Source organism: Bos grunniens, chromosome 14, assembly GCF_055505025.1.
Source record: "Bos grunniens cultivar Pamir isolate PY7600 chromosome 14, Bosgru_T2T1.0, whole genome shotgun sequence".
Taxonomy (NCBI): domain Eukaryota; kingdom Metazoa; phylum Chordata; class Mammalia; order Artiodactyla; family Bovidae; genus Bos; species Bos grunniens.
Window position 1 is genome coordinate 1228070 of NC_141178.1, and position 20299 is coordinate 1248368.

The 20299-nt window shown below is 42.9% G+C and overlaps 1 protein-coding gene across 17 annotated transcripts in view; it reads left to right on the forward strand.

Moving 5' to 3' along the window:
- The window catches only part of ENPP2 (ectonucleotide pyrophosphatase/phosphodiesterase 2), a 132810-nt gene that overhangs the window by 53516 nt on the left and 58995 nt on the right, over positions 1-20299 (forward strand). For all 17 annotated transcript variants that reach the window (XM_086335724.1, XM_086335727.1, XM_086335731.1 and 14 more), the window contains exons 4-8: positions 6556-6681; positions 9473-9533; positions 11845-11942; positions 12153-12232; positions 12992-13111. In XM_086335724.1, the coding sequence (XP_086191850.1) occupies positions 6556-6681; positions 9473-9533; positions 11845-11942; positions 12153-12232; positions 12992-13111 (485 nt within the window). The remainder of the gene's footprint in view (positions 1-6555; positions 6682-9472; positions 9534-11844; positions 11943-12152; positions 12233-12991; positions 13112-20299) is intronic.

Consider the following 20299-nt stretch of genomic DNA (forward strand, 5'->3'; position numbering starts at 1 on the left):
CTCCCCTGTTTCCTTCCCGTTTAGGTCGGCTCCGAGCGCTGAGCAGGGCTCCCTGAGCTCCACAGTAGGTCCCCGTTAGTCATCTCTTTTATTCATAGTATCAGCAGTACATGGGTCAATCCCAGTCTCCCAGTTCATACCACTCCCCGTCTTCCCTGCCTTGGTGTCCATACTTGTGTTCTCTACATCCATGTCTCTATTTCTGCTTTGCAAATAAAAACATCTATACCATTTTTCTAGATTCCATATATATGTTAATATATGATATTTATTTTTCTCTTTCTGACTTATTTCACTCTATATGAGAGTCTCTGGGTCCATCCACATCTCTACAAATGACCCAATTTTGTTCTTTTTTATAAGTATTAGTGTTGGTTGCTCAGTCTTTGTCTGACTATTTGTGATCCTATGGACTGTGGCCCTCTAGGCTCCTCTGTCCATGGGATTCTCCAGGCAAGAATACTGGAGTGGGTTGCTGTTTCCTTCTCCAGGGGATTTTCCTGACCTAGGGATTGAACCCAGGTCTCCTGTATTGTAGTCAGATTCTTTACTGTCTGAGCCATCAGGGAAACCTTCCTTTTTATGGCTGAGTAATATAATAGTTCATTGTATTAAGACCATTAGATACAGAGATTCCACAGCTCTCTTGATAAATTATTACCTGTTTTTAGACTATTATGGTTAGATGATTATTTCAAAAATCTAGCTCATATTATCATTAACATTAGTCTGACTTTTCTAATGACATTAGAAACATATATTATTCTCCTTTATTAAAGGAATAGCACCTGATTTACATGAAAACCTGTGTCAGCTCTTTACCAGTTCAGATTTTTTCCCCCTCCTCAAAAGAAGGAGAGTGCTCTTAGGCTGTTTTTTTATCTATTTATTTATTTTTTGCATAATACATTTTCCCAATGTTTGGCCATATTTTTTGTTGTTGTTCCTTTCCTTTTTCCTTTGGAACTTCTCCCAGCTTTCTGGTTGTGGGTTTGTAAACTGAAATGCTGAGAACCTTGTAAACTGAATATAGGGATGGAACAGATGTTCCAGCAGAGTTTCTGGCTTCAAAATATTATTTCAAACCAGTGGTCTGTGTTTACTTGGCACTGAAGAACTAACGAATGTTCTATATTTCCTCTTCTACTTTGAGTATCTTGTCCCGGACACATCATCTCAGCCGCCCGACTCCTGATCTTAGAGCTGCTTCTAAACTTGAACGGATGTTCTGACTCTAGCTTAGCTCTCTCTGAATGTAGCTCATGCCTTTCTTTCCGAGTTTAATAAATGTAGACACGTTAAAGTAGCTCACGCCCCTGTGTACAGAGACACCTTAGGCCAGATGTGGAAGAACCGAATATAAGACAATAACAAAAGGTTGAAGGAGAAAACAGATCTCTGAGATACTACTCTGCTGACCCAGAGATAAGCACAATCAGTGTTTCAGTGCAAACTCAGACTGTGTTATGTGTTTACAATGTATTTGTTGTGCAGTTGCTAAGCTGTGTCCGACTCTTTGCGACCCCACGAACTGCATGCAGCGTGGCAAGCCTCCCTGTCCATCACAACTCCTGGCGTTTACTCAGACTCTTGTCCTTTGAGTCGGTGATGCCATCCAGCCATGTCATCCTCTGTTGCCCCCTTCTGCTCTTGCCCTCAGTTTTTCCCGGCATCAGGGGGTTTAAAGCGTATGTATGTGTGTTTATATTTATGTGTGTTTATGCCTGTGAGAGGGTGTATCTGTGTTTATGTGCCTTTATACACATCATCCTTTTGAATGCCTACGTCATATTCCATTGAACAGATGCAGCCTACTTCATTGAGTGGTGACCAGCATTTATGTTTCCCTAACTCCTGCTACTGTGAACAATGTACCAGTGAATATTGTTCATGCATGTTCACACTTCTGTCTATTTTCCTTAACATAAATCCGAGGAATGGGATTTGGGGATCAAAGCATATATCAGTTCAGTTCAGTTCAGTCCCTCAGTCATGTCCAACTCTTTGCGACCCCATGAACCGCAGCACGCCAGGCCTCCCTGTCCATCACCAACTGCCGGAGTCCACCCAAACCCATGTCCATCGAGTCAGTGATGCCATCCAACCATCTCATCCTCTGTTGTCCCCTTCTTCTTTCGCCTTCAATCTTTCCCAGCATCAGGGTCTTCACATCAGGTGGCCAAAGTATTGAAGTTTCAGCTTCAACATCAGTTCTTCCAATGAACACCCAGCACTGATCTCCTTTAGGATGGATTGGTTGGATCTCCTTGCAGTCCAAGGGACTCTAACTTTAACTCAGATGACCATTATATCTACTACTGTGGGCAGGAATCCCTTAGAAGAAATGGAGTAGCCATTATAATCAACAAAAGAGTCTGATATGCAGCACTTGGATGCAATCTCAAAAATGACAGAATGATCTCTCTTCGTTTCCAAGGCAAACCATTCAATATAATGGTAATCCAAGTCTATGCCCCGACCAGTAACGCTGAAGAAGCTGAAGTTGAACAGTGCTATTAAGACCTACAAGACCTTCTAGAACTAACACCCAAAAAAGATGTCCTTTTCATTATAGGGGACTGGAATGCAAAAGTACAAAGTCAAGAAACACCTGGAGTAACAGGCAAATTTGACCTTGGAGTATGGAATGAAGCAGGGCAAAGGCTAATAGAGTTTTGCCAAGAGAATGCACTGGTCATAGCAAACACCCTCTTCCAGCAACACAAGGGAAGACTCTACACATGGACATCACCAAATGGTCAACACTGAAATCAGATTGATTATATTCTTTGCAGCCGAAAATGAAGCTCAGCAAAAACAAGACTGGGAGCTGACTGTGGCTCAGACCATGAACTCCTTATTGCCAAATTCAGACTGAAATTGAAGAAAGTAGGGAAAACCACTAGACCATTCAGGTATGACCTAAATCAAATCCCTTACGATTATACAGTGGAAGTGAGAAATAGATTTAAGGGACTAGATGTGATAGACAGAGTGCCTGATGAACTATGGATGGAGGTTCATGACTTTGTACAGGAGACAGGAATCAAGACCATCTCCAAGAAAAAGAAATGCAAAATAGCAAAATGGCTGTCTGAGGAGGCCTTACAAATAGCTGTGAAAAGAAGAGAAGTGAAAAGCAAAGGAGAAAAGGAAAGATATACCCATTTGAATGAAGAGTTCCAAAGAATAGCAAGGAGAGATAAGAAAGCCTTCCTCAGCGATCAATGCAAAGAAATAGAGGGAAACAATAGAATGGGAAAGACTAGAGATGTCTTTAAGAAAATTAGAGATACCAAGGGAACATTTCATGCAGATGGGCTCGATAAAGGACAGAAATGGTATGGACCTAACAGAAGCAGAAGATATTAAGAAGAGATGGCAAGGATACACAGAAGAACTGTACAAAAAGGTCTTCATGACCCAGATAATCACGATGGTATGATCACTCACACTCACCTAAGGCCAGACAAAGTATATATGCATTTCTTAAATGTAAATAAATATAACATAATTTTGCACCTCAAAGTTTATATTTCTCTCAAAGGGCACAGGCCCTTTCAGCACTCCCTTTTCAGCATGTTCTCATAAAAATTTCTTTTCTGATATGATAGATAACTTTATTATTATCTAATAAGGTTAAATATTTTTATGTTTATTCTCATAGTTGCTTTTCAAATTATACAGAATCATACCTTGCTTGAGGTTCATTAAATTTTTAAAAATTTAACTCTTATGCAAAGTTTGGAGAAGGAAATGGCAACCCACTCCAGTGTTCTTGCCTGGAGAATCCCAGAGACAGAGGAGCCTGGTAGGAGGCCGTCTATGGGATTGCACAGAGTCGGACACGACTGAAGCGACTTAGCAGCAGCTTGCAAAGTTAGTAATGCCTCAGTATATCTAGCTTGTTAATGAAGTGAAGTGAAGTGAAGTCGCTCAGTCGTGTCCGACTCTTTGCTACCCCATGGACTGTAGCCCACCAGGCTCCTCTGTCCATGGGATTTCCCAGGCAAGAATATAGAATGGGTTGCCATGCCCTCCTCCAAGGGATCTTCTTGACTCAGGGATCAAACATGCAGCTCCTGGATTAGCAGGAGGATTCTTTACCAGGGACACCCTCTTATGGAACTAGGGGAGGAATGAAAATGTATTTTGGGGGGACGTCCCTGGTGGTCCTGTGGCTGTGACTCTGTGTCCAGTGTAGGGGGCGCTGGGTCTGATCCCCAGTGGTCAGTGGCTGTGACTCTGTGTCCAGTGTAGGGGGCGCTGGGTCTGATCCCCAGTGGTCCTGTGGCTGTGACTCTGTGTCCAGTGTAGGGGGCGCTGGGTCTGATCCCCAGTGGTCAGTGGCTGTGACTCTGTGTCCAGTGTAGGGGGCGCTGGGTCTGATCCCCAGTGGTCAGTGGCTGTGACTCTGTGTTTCCAGTGTTGAGGGCGCTGGGTCTGATCCTTGGTTGGGGAACTAAGATGCCGTGTGGCCAAAAGGAAAGGAAAGAAAATTTCTTGAACTGAATAAAGAAAACTGGAACTACAACATATCAACTTAAAATATTATATGGCAAAAGTAACAAATTTTTAACAAGTGTTTTGGTTGGAAGAGTAATCTTTGAATTGAGGAAAAAACACCTCACATGACCTCTGTCCCTCAACATAACCTTGGAAAATTGCTAACCATTGAGAATAGCAGATCCTGGGTAAAAGAATTCCAAGCATTTAATCTGCTTGGAAAGAGAAGGCAGTGGAAACAGGGGTTATAAAAATATCAGAGAATGGAATCAGGATGCAAGAATAATTGTAAAATATGGAAATTAAACTGTAGTTGCATGATTTGCTAGCATGGCAACTAACATCTGTTTATCCAATTATTCACATAGCAATTGTATCTCTCGGTAGAATATTACTAAAGAACAGCATTGCTTTCTAAAAGTTTTGCTTCTCACTTATGACATGTTTTAAGAGATGAAGATCTGAAATGTCCTTCAGCTCAGAGAAGCCTTTCTTGACCACTCTAAGTCAAGTAGACCCAGCCCGCCCCGTCACTCTCTGTCCGTGTTAATTTTCTTCACAGCACTTACCACAAGCTGAAATGATCTCATTGACAATTGAGTTGCTTACGGTCTGCCTTTCCCAACCGGAATGTAAGGTCTGTGAAGACAGGATCTTGTCTTCCTTGCTCTTCACTCCCTCCCCAGAACCTAGAACATGGAAAACACAGTAGATGTATCTTTTGAATAAATGAATTAGCTCTGAAGTTTCTCAGCACAGCCAGGGTGAATGTAAAGAGTTGTATTTTATTGTCACGGTAATTCTGAATTAGATTTAGTTGATGTTCATGGACACTGACTTGAGCCAGGCGCACACCCAGGCACTAGAATTACAATGGTGAAAGGAGAGATGGGACTTTTCCGTGCCATGGAGCTTACAGTCCAGTGGATGGAAAGTCATGCGTGAAGTCCAGCACTCTCTTTAAAACGAAGATATTACTTTTCTGAAGATATATTCTTGGTGGAAAAAAGTTGTGAGCTCCCAATCAAGTATGCTCAGATAGAAATCTGTAACCTAGCAACTGACCTCCTTGAAAATAGGTATTCTGACCTGTAATTGTAAGTAGGGCCACAGTCTGATCTACACTCAGAACTGGCTTTATATGCTTCACAGCTTCCATGGTGGCTCAGATGGTAAAGAGTTTGCCTGCAATGCAGGAAACCTAGGTTCAATCCCTGGGTCAGGAAGATCCTCTGGAGAAGGGCACGGCAGCCCACTCCAATATTCCTGCCTGGAGAATCCCATGGACAGAGGAGCCTGATGGGCTACAGTCCATGGGGTCACAAAGCTTTGGACACAACTGAGCAACTAACACACACATAATCTTCATATAACTCTAACCTCTGGTGCATCTTATATCAGTTAGAGGCCATTTAGTTGCATTATCATTTGTATTTAAATCAGGCTGATAAAGCTTTAAGTAAAACTACTTTGGAAAATAAAAGAGCCCAGCTATGGCCAACTGTGTCTACAACAGTAGGTGCGTGCTAAGTCGCTCAGTCGTGTCTGACTCTGTGTGGCCCCATGGACTGTAGCCCGCCAGGCCCCTCTGTGCTGGGATTCTCCAGGCAAGAAGACTGGAGTGGGTAGCCATGCCCTCCTCCAGGGGATCTTCCAGACCCAGGGATCAAAGCCGTGTCTTTTTCATCTCCTTCATTGGCAGGCAAGTTCGTTACCACTCGCGCCACCTGGGAAAATATCTCTATCACAAACCTTATACACCATACATTTCATTGGTCTTTTAGGACAGTTCATAAGAGGTTAAGGGTTCCATTTTCCCAAAGGAGCCCAATGCCACTGGACTTTGTATTCTGATTTGAAAAACTAAAAGTCCATCCTATTTGTAAGTATGCCAAATATCATTTAGGCCTCAGGCCAACTCTAATTTCACAAGCAGATTAAATGATGTGGGACTTTAACTTTTTTCTTGGCAAACGTTGTAAGCAGTTGTGGCCTCTTTTATTTGGTTTGTGCGAAGCAGTGAAAAGTGTTCTGTTGTGCTGATTTCAGCTGGTGGCTGGGAGTGTACCAAGGACAGATGCGGAGAAGTAAGAAATGAAGACCATGCTTGTCACTGCTCGGAGGACTGCTTGGCCCGGGGAGACTGTTGCACTAATTACCAAGTGGTTTGCAAAGGTACATGTTTCCTCTGTTGGCTTAAACTTTAAAAAAGGGAAGATTGGAGACGTTCCAAAAGACCTCGGCTCTTGTGGCTGTGACACCTTGGACATGGGCTTGGGAGGTGGGAGTGAGTTGTGCCTTTTCATTTCTCAGGCTTCTTTCTCAGGTTGGCCGGTCTGCATTTTGCTGATCTGAAATAACAAGGAAATTATCCCAAATTCCATAATTAGGGACCCATAGTCATGTATGGATGTGAGAGTTGGACTCTAAAGAAAGCTGAGCACTGAAGAATTGATGCTTTTGAACTGTGGTGTTAGAGAAGACTCTTGAGAGTCCCTTAGACTGCAAGGAGATCCAACCAGTCCATCCTAAAGGAAATCAGTCCTGAATATTCATTGGAAAGACTGATGTTGAAGCTGAAACTCCAAATGAATGAACTGAACTGAATCATGAAGAGATTTCTAGAAGAGTTCCTGTCTTGGTCAAGTTTCTTAGAAGCAGAGCCTGAGATGGGAGTGCTGTCCAGGGAATTCTCTGGGAAGGTCTCTGCAGGAGAACCGTCTGAGGGAGCAGGGGCGTGGGGAGGGGAAGGCAAGCGAGGCTGTGGCTAAGGGCACGGGTCCCTTGGCTGTGCCCTCCTCGGGCTTTGGAGGGTGAGCCTCAGAGCTCTTACGTCTGAAGTTGGGCACGACTCTGTGCCCACCGGCTGTCAGCTGTGAGCCTCAGTGCCAGCAGCAGCCTCGGGATGGGAGTGCGAGCATGCTAAGTCCCTCAGTCGTGTCTGGCTCTGTGCGACCCTCTGGACTGTAGCCCACCAGCCTCCTCCGTCCATGGGGTTCTCCAGGCATGAATCCTGGCGTGGGTGGCCATGCCCTCCTCCAGGGGATCTTCCCCACCCAGGGATCGAACCTGTGTCTCTTACGTCTCCTGCGTTGGCAGCGGGCTCTTCACCACTCGAACCCCCTGGAGGACCCAGGGGCGGGAGCGCCGCTGCTGAAGAGGAGAGGGGCCCAAACCACAGCTCTCGCCACGCCCCAAAGCCGAGTATGTGTGCGTGCTGACGTGGTGAAGTGGACTGTCGAATATGATGGTTTTAGTCCAGTAGTAAATGCTTGTCAATGGACTGCCGAATGTATAAAAGACGCCGTTTTTGTCTTTAAGGAGTTTGTCACCCTGGCAACCACTTGGCCAAGTTGATGAAAGGATCCCGGGATCTTTGTGTAGCATTTGCAGGTCACTTTTCAGTGTTTAAATGAAGACCTTTTCCTAGCTGTGACATGGAACATTTATGGAGAGTTTCTGTTCAAATACTTTAGGGGAAGAGCAGATCAGTTCTGAAACATGTGTAGTGTTTAGTTATGGCAACACATCCTACCTGAATGCTGACCTTGAAAATTTCTCCTACCCAAATAATTGTTGTAGCTGTTGATAAAACACAAAATTGGTTGAGAATTTTCTTTTCTTTTCCCTTTTATTTCCCTGGTAAATGTACCAATAATCCACAAAGGCTATTAGAAGGGAAAATAAAGTTCTAGGTATCATTGGTCATTGAACTGTGAAACACTGGTTTTTGCTGGTTTCAAATTCTAGTTGTGAGACTTTGCTGTGGCTCATGTGTGGGCCCTGGGTTATCACGTGTGTAGTAGAGCTTCTCCACTTGAAGGAGCATGGGACTTACACAGTGGTCACTAGTTAGATTCATACTGACCAGGGAGATGTCCAGCGCTCTTTACTTGGGAGTGATTTCTTCAAAGTCTTGGTCACAAGTGTTACTTGCATTTCAGACATATGCTTTTGTTTTAGGACAATTTAAAGCACATGCTTTTTGATCATTTTCATTTTCTCCAAAGTAAGTTTCATTTTTAAATCTAAGCTCTTTTTCAGTCTCTATTCTTTTTTTTTTTTTAGGTTTTAATGAATGAATGAATTTTCAATTGGCGTATAATTGCTTTACAGTGCTGTGTTAGTCTCTGTGTGCAGCAGCATGAATCAGCTGTGTGTGCACATATGTCCCCTCCTTCTCAAGCCTCCCGCCCACCCCCTCACCCTCCAAGGTCCTCTCAGAGCCCCGAGCTGAGCTCCCTGTGCTCTGCAGCCGCTTCCCACCAGCCAGTGTTTCACACACGGTGCTGTGTGTGCCAAGGCCGCTCCCTCGATCCATCCGCCCCACCCCGTGTCCACAAGTTCCTTCTCTCTGTCTGTGTCTCTGTTGCTGCTCTCTTCTCTAGATGAGGTGACTCAAGAATGGCATAGGTTTATGCTCTCAGATCTTGCTGGAACATGAAAATGAAAGATGGCATTGGTTTAGATTCCTTAGTGCGAGGATCGTGCACACACTGTTGGCGAAGAACCTCCCTGTGGCCGTCTTCCATCTGTCATCTCCATGTAGTCGAAACCTTTCTCCCCAGCTAAAGGGAAGTTGTATCATGTTTTCTATGGCTTTGAGATGTTTGGTGGCATAGGAAAAAATGTTCCGTCTAATGACCAAACAGTTTATTTCTGGAGGGAAACAAACATGGAATTTTGTTCCCTGACGCCACTGCTGTTTTTATCTACAAGCCATTTAGACACGGCACGCTCAAATAAACACCACTTGGGTTATTAAATCTAGGCTCTCCCATCACGTATGGGCGTAGCTTAGTAAAGCCAAAACAGACTCTACACTTTATTTCCAAAGTTCTTTTTAGATGGCATTCCATAAACAACAAGTATCTAACCGGACACAGGCCCTGCAATTACACTCTCAACAATCCAGATGACATTTATAATTCGATTCACCCAGAAGTCTCCCCGTTTTTCCTTACAGGAGAGTCTCACTGGGTGGATGATGACTGTGAGGAAATAAAGACCCCAGAATGCCCTGCAGGGTGAGTGCATTTAGTGAATATTATGCCATTTTATGTATGTGTTGATAAAAGATCACAAGCTGTGGATGGGTGAATGGTTTAAAACAGTGTAAAGCTGAAATCCTCTTACTGGGCAAATTTATGGTACTTCTGTGTAATTTCCCAGTCAGAAGCTGGAATGTACATCTCGAAGGGGGAGTTTTTTTTGGAAAATTTTTCTTCTACTGGGACTTGCCTGGCAGTCCAGTGGTGAAGACCTTCAGGCGCCCACCATGGTGTGTGCAGGTTCCCACCTGGCCTGGGAACTAAGATCTCACATGCCAAATGGGGTAATGAGAAAAAAACAAAAAACCAACTCTATGTCTGTGGTGATAGTTACACAACTCTGTAAAAATACCAAGAATCATACAAGTAAAACAAGTGAATTGTATGACATGTAAATTAGAAGTCAATAAAAAATTTTTTAAATAAAAGAAATGTTTAAAAAAAATGTTCTCCTCTATCGCCTCTGAACATATTGGGAACAATATCCTCTGTATCTTACTTCAGCTGAAGATTTTAGAAATAATAATAATACTGAAGAGGAAGACAAACATTTCTGGCAGTGGTTTGGTTTTCCTGTGTTTTTTTCCTGAAGTGCTCCTTTTGCTTTTTTTTTTTGGTGGTGGTGGTGGGGTGGCTGGAGGGAGGATTCTAGAACATCTCGAAAATATTATCCGAGATGGTAACTCCTACCAGATGCTGCAGGAAGTCGGCAAACCACTGCTGCGCTGCTCTGCTGGGGTCCAGCCAGACTTAGTTGACGCCCCACAGCTCAAGCAAGACCAGCAGCATAAGGCACTTATGACGCCTTCCAGGAAACTGTTGCAAATTCATGGACCCTTAAAGTGCCTGGCAGAAAAGATGTTCTACAAGCGTGTTTTCATGAGTGTGTTTGATTGAATGTCTTTTTGTTTTAGGCAGCACAGCCTGGGACACAAGATCCAAGAATTTAGATATTTTTATTTTTGTCTCCTTTTTAACTTTCATGAACTACTTGAACTTCTTGGGGCTATTAGAATGGGATGACAGTTTAAAATGTGTTCAGTTATTTTTGGAAGAGAAAGCAGTCTAAGTGGTAAAATCATTAAATGATAATAGTAATGATAGTAATGAACTCATATAGAATTATTCTAAGTGCTTAGAATGTGACTCATTTAAAATATGGGCTTCCCATGTGGCTCAGTAGTAAAAGTATCTGCCTGCAATGCAGGAGACACAGGAAGCGAGGGTTCAATCCTTGGGTCAGGAAGATCCCCTGGAGAAGGAAACGGCAACCCACTCCAGTATTCCTGCCTGGAGAATCCCATGGACAGAGGGCTCCATGGGGAGCAAGAGTCAGACTTATTTGTTATGTGGCTTCAAGTAAATGCAAGCTTATACTTGAGGAATAGTCTGCAAACCATTAGAAACAGTTTTCCACAAAGTTTAGCATTCTCAGATTTGATCGAACAACTGGAACTTTAGGCTATAACAAAGAGCCTAGTTCATCAATCCTGCCCTAGTTAGATGGATAGTCTAGTTCTTTATTGATTAAGTTTTAGAGATCTTCTACAGTTTTAATTATTTTCACAATCATTTTGTAATTAAGCTTGGAGTTTTTGGCAAGTGTTTAGTCTAGTGATAAGATCGCTACTGCTTATTAATTTCACTTTCCTTCCTCCCTTCCTCCTGTATTTGATAAATGTTTACTGAAGCCCTGTAGTGGGCCCATAGAATAGAAAGATGAATAAGACACCAACTGTGCTTTGAGACTAATGAAGAAGATAAACATGTTGATATAGCATTATAATATAATGTAATATATTAAAATACAATATGCATTTATTAATTCAATACGTATTATAGAATTAATATATATACAGCGATATATATTAATATGAAAGAGGTATTATTATCTTAATGGAATTCCGAAGCATCAACCATTACTATGAAAGAGGAAATTTTGAGTTCGATTTTAAAGAATGAATAGGAGTTTTTCAGGTAGCAAATGGGAGAATTCACGTCCCAGGCAAATCAGGATAACAGCTTTTTACATTGTGAAAAACCTTGTTTGCAGCAAGAGGCAGCCGTGGAGAAAGCACACTGAGAGAAATCTGGAGTCCAGCTCCTTCCCTGGTCGTCTCCCTCTGCACTGAGGTTGCCACAGGCGTTATGTGGCTGAAAGCCCAGTCTGGGGCGGACATCCTCGCTGAAGTTTTGCTTTCGAAATTCTCGGTTCCGTGAGAAGGACTAGGCATTGTGTAAACTCTGTGCCGTGATTTTTCTAAAGTTTATCGTGTTACCGTTTAAGGTTCGTTCGCCCTCCGCTGATCATCTTCTCTGTGGACGGTTTCCGCGCATCGTACATGAAGAAAGGCAGCAAGGTCATGCCTAACATCGAAAAGCTGAGTAAGTCATTCTTGTCCCGCATTCCCATCTGTGATCCGCGACCCACCCGGTAACCCTCAGCTGTCGGTTGGAGATATGTGGGCACACGGCTTTCCCATTTGAAATTCAAGAGTGAAGAGCGCCCGTGTCCTCGATCGCTCGTGGAATGGGCCTCCCTGGGGAGTGGCTCCTCTTTTTTCTGCTGCTCTAATATCTGAATTCTGTCTCCAGGGTCTTGTGGCACTCACTCCCCCTACATGAGGCCTGTGTACCCGACGAAAACTTTCCCTAACTTATACACTCTGGCCACTGTAAGTATTCTTTCAAACGGTGTGGATTCAAAGGGCTGATTTCATCCTGAAACAACTTAAAGGGAAATTTTAAAAACATGTTCCTTAGTGTTCAGAGAAAATCTTTCTGGTTTTCATCTTACCTACATCAATTGTTCATAGTAAATGCCTTTTACCACTTGGTGGATGACCGAACTTCATTGCAACTTTAAAACCTGTTTTTTCCAGGTGCATTTCTGTCTGAATACATTCATCCAACCTCTCAAATACCACAGGATCTATTCTTTAGTTTCTGAGTTTTCAAATAAAAGCATTGATTTTGGAGCTGCTGTGTTTTAATTTTCAGATGCTCCCAAATTCTACCTTGCTTTCTTCTTTAAAAAATATAATTTATTTATTTTATTTATTTCTTTTTGCCTTCGAGTAGAAATAGAACCAAGGGCAAAGAATAGTATATTTAGAAATACAAGCTTCTTTGGAGGCACATAAGTAAATTTCAATCTATAGGTTAATTTATTGTAATAAAAATTGTCATCTTATTAAATTGTAACAGTTAAAAAACTTCAATGTTAAATTTCTTATAATCATGTCAAGTTTCACAATGGCTTACAACCAGTGTGTAGATAATAGTCATGTTTCCTCTGACAGACATGTAAAAGTTATATATAGGATATAAAATTGGAAATTACATATTGTTATAAAACCTTCTATGATAAAATTTATGATAGAACTATTATTACATGTGGATTATTTTGACAATAAATTTGCTTTTCCACAAAGGGGCTGTATCCAGAATCACATGGAATTGTTGGCAATTCCATGTATGATCCTGTTTTTGATGCACATTTCAACCTTCGAGGGCGAGAGAAATTTAACCATAGGTGGTGGGGAGGTCAACCGGTGAGTTTTGCATTTATGTGTGTTTCTCTGTGCATTGAAACTCTTCATTTCCAAATTTGTTACCTGTGAAAAAGATGCATTTAATTTCTTCATACTTGGAAGTGTTTCTGTTTTGGTATTGTGTGTGTGTGTGTGTGTGTATGTTTGTATCCAATATATGTGCATATAATATGTATATGCATATTATTGTTGACTGTTTAGTTGCTAAGTTGTGTCCTACTCTTGGCGACCCCATGGACTGTAGCCCACCAGGCTCCTCTGTCCATGGAGTTTCCCAGGCAAGAATACTGGAGTGGGTTACCATGCCCTTCTCCAAGGGGATCTTTCCAAGCTTGGAAGAACCCGTGTCTCCTGAATTGTAGGTGGATTCTTTACTGCTGAGCCTCTAGGGAAGCCCCATATATGCACGTATGTATGTTTACATATCTCTGTGTGTGTATATGTATACATACATTTGTGTGTCTCTGTGTACAGGAGGTTATGGTTATGAAAGTGTGAGATGATGAGGGTCTTCACTAGAATGGTTGTGGTAGAAATGGTGACGTAGCAGTGACTTTCAGAAATATTTTGAAGAAGGGATGTGCTGTGCTGAGCTGAGTGGCTCAGTCGTGTCCTGCTCTTTGTGATCCCATGGACTGTAGCCCGCCAGGCTCCTCTGTCCATGGGGATTCTCAAGGCAAGAATGCTGGAGTGGGTTGCCATTTCCTTCTCCAGGGGATCTTCCCGACCCAGGGATCAAACCCAGGCCTCCTACACTGCAGGCGGATTTTCTACCTCCTGAGCCGCCAGGGAAGGAATAGTCAGATCTTACTGATTTACACGATTTGTGGGACAATGAAAAAGAAGTGAATGACATGACTGCCACAGAATTTTAACCCAAGCTTCATATGATCAAGAACAGGGAAACTTGCTGCAAAAATAAAATAAAACAGCTCAATGAAACCCACAGTAATTTTACGAATTTGTTTAGTCCATTTTTTAAAAATCTTGGGAGTGAAATATAGTAAGTGGAATCTACCTTGGTTCTGGACCAGCAAATTAATACTTTGAAAGAAATCATCCTGTTGACTTCAGATCAAAAGGCTGGGCAGAAAGTACAAGGGGACGCAGGTGGCTTTCCACACAGAATTTTTCCTGTGACTGTGTGTTGGTCAAAGGTGAGCAAAGAAGCAACCTAAATCCACAGCTGTTTAATGTGTAGAAAGGAACCCTGGGTCAAAGGCGCCGAATCCCTGTAGGAACGCATCCCAGGACACAGAGCCTGTAGAGAGGTGTGGAAGAGCCGCACGTGGCTCCGTCTCGGGTCAGCTCCACCCGGGGCTGCGGGGGAGTCCCGGGCAGGACAGAGGGCTGGGAGGCTTTTGTGCTGTCTGCTGTGGCAGGAAGAGTGGGCAGGGTCTGCACACATCCACGAGTCCACCATCCCGAAACGAGCTCCCACCTGGCGATGTCTGCTGCAGTCTAAGGGCTAAATGGAGAATATAAAGTACGAAAAAAAATATTGTTTTTGAGTAAAAGTCATCTGTGGGAAAATAAGCATATTGCATAATAAACCAGTATGCGAGGTTAAATAGGGTTTTTATTTTTAAAAGGGTTGGAAGGCTTCTTGTAGGTCGGCAGTAGTGTTTCTCTCGTAGGGGTTCTGATTCTGCTGTCCTTATTCAGGCTGGACTCCCAGGCGTCTGTGATGCAGTGTGTTGTAAGCAAAGGGAAATCTGTTTCCAGGGTGGATTCCCCAAACCGAGTTTATGATGGAGGACCATTTTAGGTAGACACAAGATGACTGAAGTTAGAGTTCTGTCAAGCTGTGGCTAGTTGGTCTTTATATTAATTCTGTTGTGGAAGCAAAGTTGCTTGAAGAACCACAAAGGATATAGAGATGAATAATCATTTTGTCAGATTGGATCAACTTCCATCCAGGGTGGACATGAGGCTTCCTCTGGGTTGGTGTGACTCAGAAAATGAGACTAAGCATTCATTAACTTCTGCAGGAACAGAGCAGAGGGAAAGCTGTGAACCTGCTCAGTGAAGTCTCTGAACTGTTCAGTTGCGCCCTCACCCACTCCCCAAATTGACACATTTCACCAAGTTAGTGATTCCCTAGTGCAGACCTGGTGGGCTGCAGTCCATGGGGTCACTGAGTCGGACACGACTGAGCAACTTCACTTTCACTTTTCACTTTCATGCATTGGAGAAGGAAATGGCTTTTAAGTTATATCTAGTGCGCTCCTTGCCTGGAGAATCCCAGGGATGGCGGAGCCTGATGAGCTGCTGTCTATGGGGTCGCACAGTCGGACATGACTGAAGTGACTTAGCAGCAGCAGCAGTGCAGACCAGGGTTTGCCGTGAAACCGATTTGTGTTTCTGTCTGTCTTCTTGAACAAGAGGCCACCAAAAGCATTCCAAGGAGTGCACTGCTGCTGCTGCTGCTGCTAAGTCGCTTCAGTCGTGTCCAACTCTGTGCGACCCCATAGATGGCAGCCCACCAGGCTCCGCCATCCCTGGGATTCTCCAGGCAAGGAGCGTACTAGATATAACTTAAAAGCACGTCTTATTGAAATCTTGCATGTAAGAAGACTATATGGACCTGAACTATAAAAAACTACGGTATAAGAAACCGAAAATAAGAAAATAGGAGCTTTAAGAAACCTATAAGAAACCTATAAGAAAATAGGAACCTTTAATAAATCCTGCAAAGCATTTACAGCATCCTCTCTGAGGCTTATATGTTTCATGAACTCACCAGTGAAAAAATTGGAGTACAGAAAATATTTATAAAAATCCTAGGCAATTAAATCAAACTCAACTTACTTTAACTGAGTGATTAAACCATGAAAGGCACTTGGCAAATAATGTGTACGTCAGATTACATGGGGAATAAGAACTGCTCTATTTCTAGTTTGAAATCTAATATATGCCATGAAGTGCTTGCAGTGTCCATCTGAAAATGTGAATCACACCATGAGGCTTTCAAAAATAGTTTCTACATTTTAATTTCATTACCAAAACCCTGATAGAGACTTCAGCAAAGGTGAGTCTGCTTTTCATTTGTTAATCTTCAGAATGCACTATTAAAAGGCGCCATTCACTGCAAGGCCCTGTATTTCTCCTACATGTATTATAATGGGATTCCTTTTTATATTGTTGTTTTGAAGCTATTTACTTTTTTCTCATTACAAAAGTATGTTCCATAATCTTAATGGAGTGCCGTAAGTGCGTTTGTTTCTTTGAAAAATCTCTCTGCTCTCATCCTGCTATTTCTAATACTGAGATATCTTGGTGGGGAAAATTCCCTGTTCAGTTTAAAGCTGGACTCAGCGAAGCAGAGAGACATTGAGCCTTCAAGGGGCCCGGAGATTTGAGAGATGAGGTTAGCCCCCATCATGGTGCAGGTTCTTTGAATCATAGTTTCTGGAGGAAAGCACTTCTAAGAGGAGAGGATACATTCATTTTTTTTTTTTTTAATTTAAAAGAATTTTTAAATTGAAAACAAGATTCCTTAAATCCTGTAGTGCGTTACAGTGCTTTACACATGATTTCCTGTAATCCCATAACCCCTATTTTCTCCCTATCTGTATAGTGCCCCTCTCCACTCCTTCTCCAGAGTGGTGTCCCAGCTGTAGTTTGTTCTTTATGTCTGTGAATCTGCTGCTTTTCTGTTTTATTTGCTAGTTTGTTGTGTTCTTATTACTCCCTCAAGTTGCTGGGCCTACAGTGGTTTTTGGCCAGTATTGGTAATGCAGTGAATTGGTCCTGAGATCATCCTCGTGAATTACTGTAGCATAAGGATGGTTCTCTGATGGCTCAGACAGTAAAGGATCTGCCTGCAGTGTAGGAGATGCAGATTCCATCCCTGGGTTCGGGAAGATCCCCTGAAGAGGGTCACAGCTACCCACGCCAGTGTCCCTGCCTGGGGAATGCCATGGACAGAGGAGCCTGGTGGGCTACAGTCCATGGGGTCACAAAGAGTTGGACATGACTGAACAACTGACACTTTCACTTTTTTCCAAGAATGCAAGAAAGCTGGCAAGTTCAAGAAATGGACAGCAAAGAGAATGACATTAGAACAGCCATGAACGCCCAGGCCAAAGCGGTCGCCTTGACGGCGTGGGCCTCGGCTTACCTCTCTGTTTGATTATCTTGCTAACAGGTGACGTTCTTTTCCAGGAAAACTCCTTTTCTTTATTCTGTTGCTTCTTTTCCATCCGTGCTATAAATCTGTATTCTCTCTCTTTTTGCTGTATCAGAGTGTAGTTAGAACAGACCCTGCTCCCCAAGCCCTTGCCTCCTATGCTCGTCACTCTTTTAAATTTCATTTGAAATATCCATTCCCAAGAAGCTTTCACTAAGCTTTCTCAGCTCTTAATAAACTCAGGGACCCTGTTTTGGGTTTTTGTATTATTTCTATCATGATTATGACAACCTCATTTGAAATTATTCAGATATTTGCTTTAGTCTGTGGATCCCACGAGGGCAGAGACTTGATCATTTCTCTCTTTATTCTCAGGACCCAACCCGCAGCCTGACTCATCTAGGCATCCTGTTTACCAGGCCTGAGCTTGCTCTGCACCTCCGTCTAAGGCGTCTGTACTTCTTCCTGAATCTCATCACTCACTTCCTTCTGGCCCTCATCCCCGGGGGAGAGCCATACTGCTTCACGATTCTGCCACGGCACCCCCCAGCCCTCACTTCTTTAGTCTGTTCTGACTCTTTTTTAAAAACTTAATTTGTTTTGGCTGCACGGGGTCTTCTTGCTATGTCCGGCTTTCTCTAGTTGCCGTGAGCCGTGGTTACGCAGTGGTTTCTTGCCTGGAAAATCCCATGGACAGAGGAGCCTGGTGGGCTGCAGTCGATGGGGTCGCTAAGAGTCAGACACGACTGAGCGACTTCACTTTTGCTTTTCACCTTCATGCATTGGAGAAGGAAATGGCAACCCACTCCAGCGTTCTTGCCTGGAGAATCCCAAGGACGGAGGAGCCTGGTAGGCTGCCGTCTACGGGGTCGCACAGAGTCGGACACGACTGAAGCGACTTAGCAGCAGCAGCAGTGGTTACGCTTCTTGCGGTGTCTGGCTTTCTCTCGTGGCCGTGAGCCGTGGTACGCTTCTTGCGGTGTCCGGCTTCCTCTAGTGGCCGTGAGTCGAGGTTACGCTTCTTGCGGTGTCCAGTTTCCTCTAGTTGCCGTGAGCCATGGTGATGCTTCGTGGCCGCGCCCGGATTCTCCTGGTGGTGGCTCCTCTTTCTCTTGCAGAGCGAGCCTCTCGGGCTCAGTAGCTGTGGTGCACGGGCTTAGCTGCCCCTCCGCAAGTGGACTCTTCCTGGACCGGGGATCAAACCTGTGTCTCCTGCGTTGGCAGGTGGATGCTTATTCACCCGGCCACCAGGGACGTCCTGTTCTAACTCTTGAGACTCAGTGACTGACTTTCTCCCACTGATACTAGGGCCCTGCCATTCCTCTGGCCCCTCAGAATTCCATATCTTCTACTTCTGCGCTTTGGAATGCAAAAGCATACTTTCCCTGCAGAGAACTACTAGGAAGACTACAATAGTAGTTCATAGTTTAAAAAAATGTTTTTTTGCTTATTTTCCTTTTGAAAACACCTTCCCTTCTCCCACAGCTGCATATTCTACTGAATTTGAGAAAGGGTTAGATTTTGCATTTAAATGCTCCTGGTCCCAGTGGGAAAGTTTTGTTTTTTTGTTTTATTTTAAATTCCCGATAACATATCAAGAAGGTACAATATTTATATTTCCATTTATTCCCTTTTCAAAATGTAGCCTCTGGGACACAAATGTTGAAAACTGTGCCTCTAGATAAAGCAAAGTAAAGGAAGAAATACTCAGATTAAAGGTGAGAAGGCCAAATGGGTGTCTTCTTAGCTAATTTCTTTCAAGCTGTGCAGTTTGACTCATCTCTGAGGAAATGTATATTACTTTCAGATTCCCAGTGGGAAATGAAAAATTATGATTTCCACTTCTCTGAATTAATGAGAAACTAGTTTTATGATGTCTGTTTCCTGACTCTCCCCCACTTTTATAGCGCAGGAGGCTCCTTTTCATGTATCTTCCTTTGGACCAACATTTTACTGCGCTTTTTTCCCTCTGTAATTACTAGATTTAACTTTAGGGTTCTGAAATATAATATATACATATAACTTGCAAAGGAACTTTTATAGCTGCTCATGATCTGATTTAACTTCAGAAACTTTATGCGTTCAGTCTCATACTGTTTGCCAGACCTTTGACAGACCAGCTTCATCACTGCTAGGATTCTTTCCTTTAAGATTTAAAAAACTTTTTTTTCTAAATTTTAAGTATTCTCTCTTATTTGTTCACTTTTTGCACTTTTCTGGTCAGGTTCCCAATTTTCTTTTAGAAAATATGGCCAACATGACTTTTACCAGGAGCAGGGAGAAATCACTTCTCTTGCAAGAAATCAAGAAAGAAAGAAAAAATTTTGCCTTTAATTTGTCTTCACAGTTCACATTGTCGTTTTCGTTTTTTTTAACAATTGGTTAATTTTGTTTCTCTGATTACCGAGATGTTGTCACTGTAAAAATTTTAAGTACAGAAAAGTATACAGAACCAACAGTCCTGATTTTGCCACCAGGATAATTTCAGCACACATCTGTCATCGTCCCAGTGCCCATTCCTTATACCATTGTGAAGACTCCTTTGGTGATCTTTCCCCTGAGGGTTAGGAAGCTGAAAGTTACTCATAGGGCTTCCTGTTGCTCAGATAATGCCAACCTCAGCATGTATCCCACAAGACAGCTTCTGAAAGTGTAGGGTCATCTCTTGACAAAACTGTATTTAAAAAAAAAATTTCCATTAGAAAACCCCGGGTTTATCTTACACTTCACATCTACCAGATATTGCTTAATACAACTTCCTTGGAAATGAGGTACCAGATTTTCTAGGAAGTTGCTTGACTATGATGCATTAAGCTTATGTCTCTGAAATGAAAATAAGTATGCAAAAAGATCACTTAATATAAGAAAAAAAGACTTCCCAGATAGAGCTCCTGCTAAAGAATCCGCCTGCCAATGTAGGAAACACAAGAGACTCGGGTTCGATCCCTGGGCCAGGAAGATCCCTTGGAGGAAGGCACAGCAACCCACTCCAGTATTCTTGCCTGGAGAATCCCATGGACAGAGGAGCCTGGCGGCTATAGTCCATAGGGTCACAA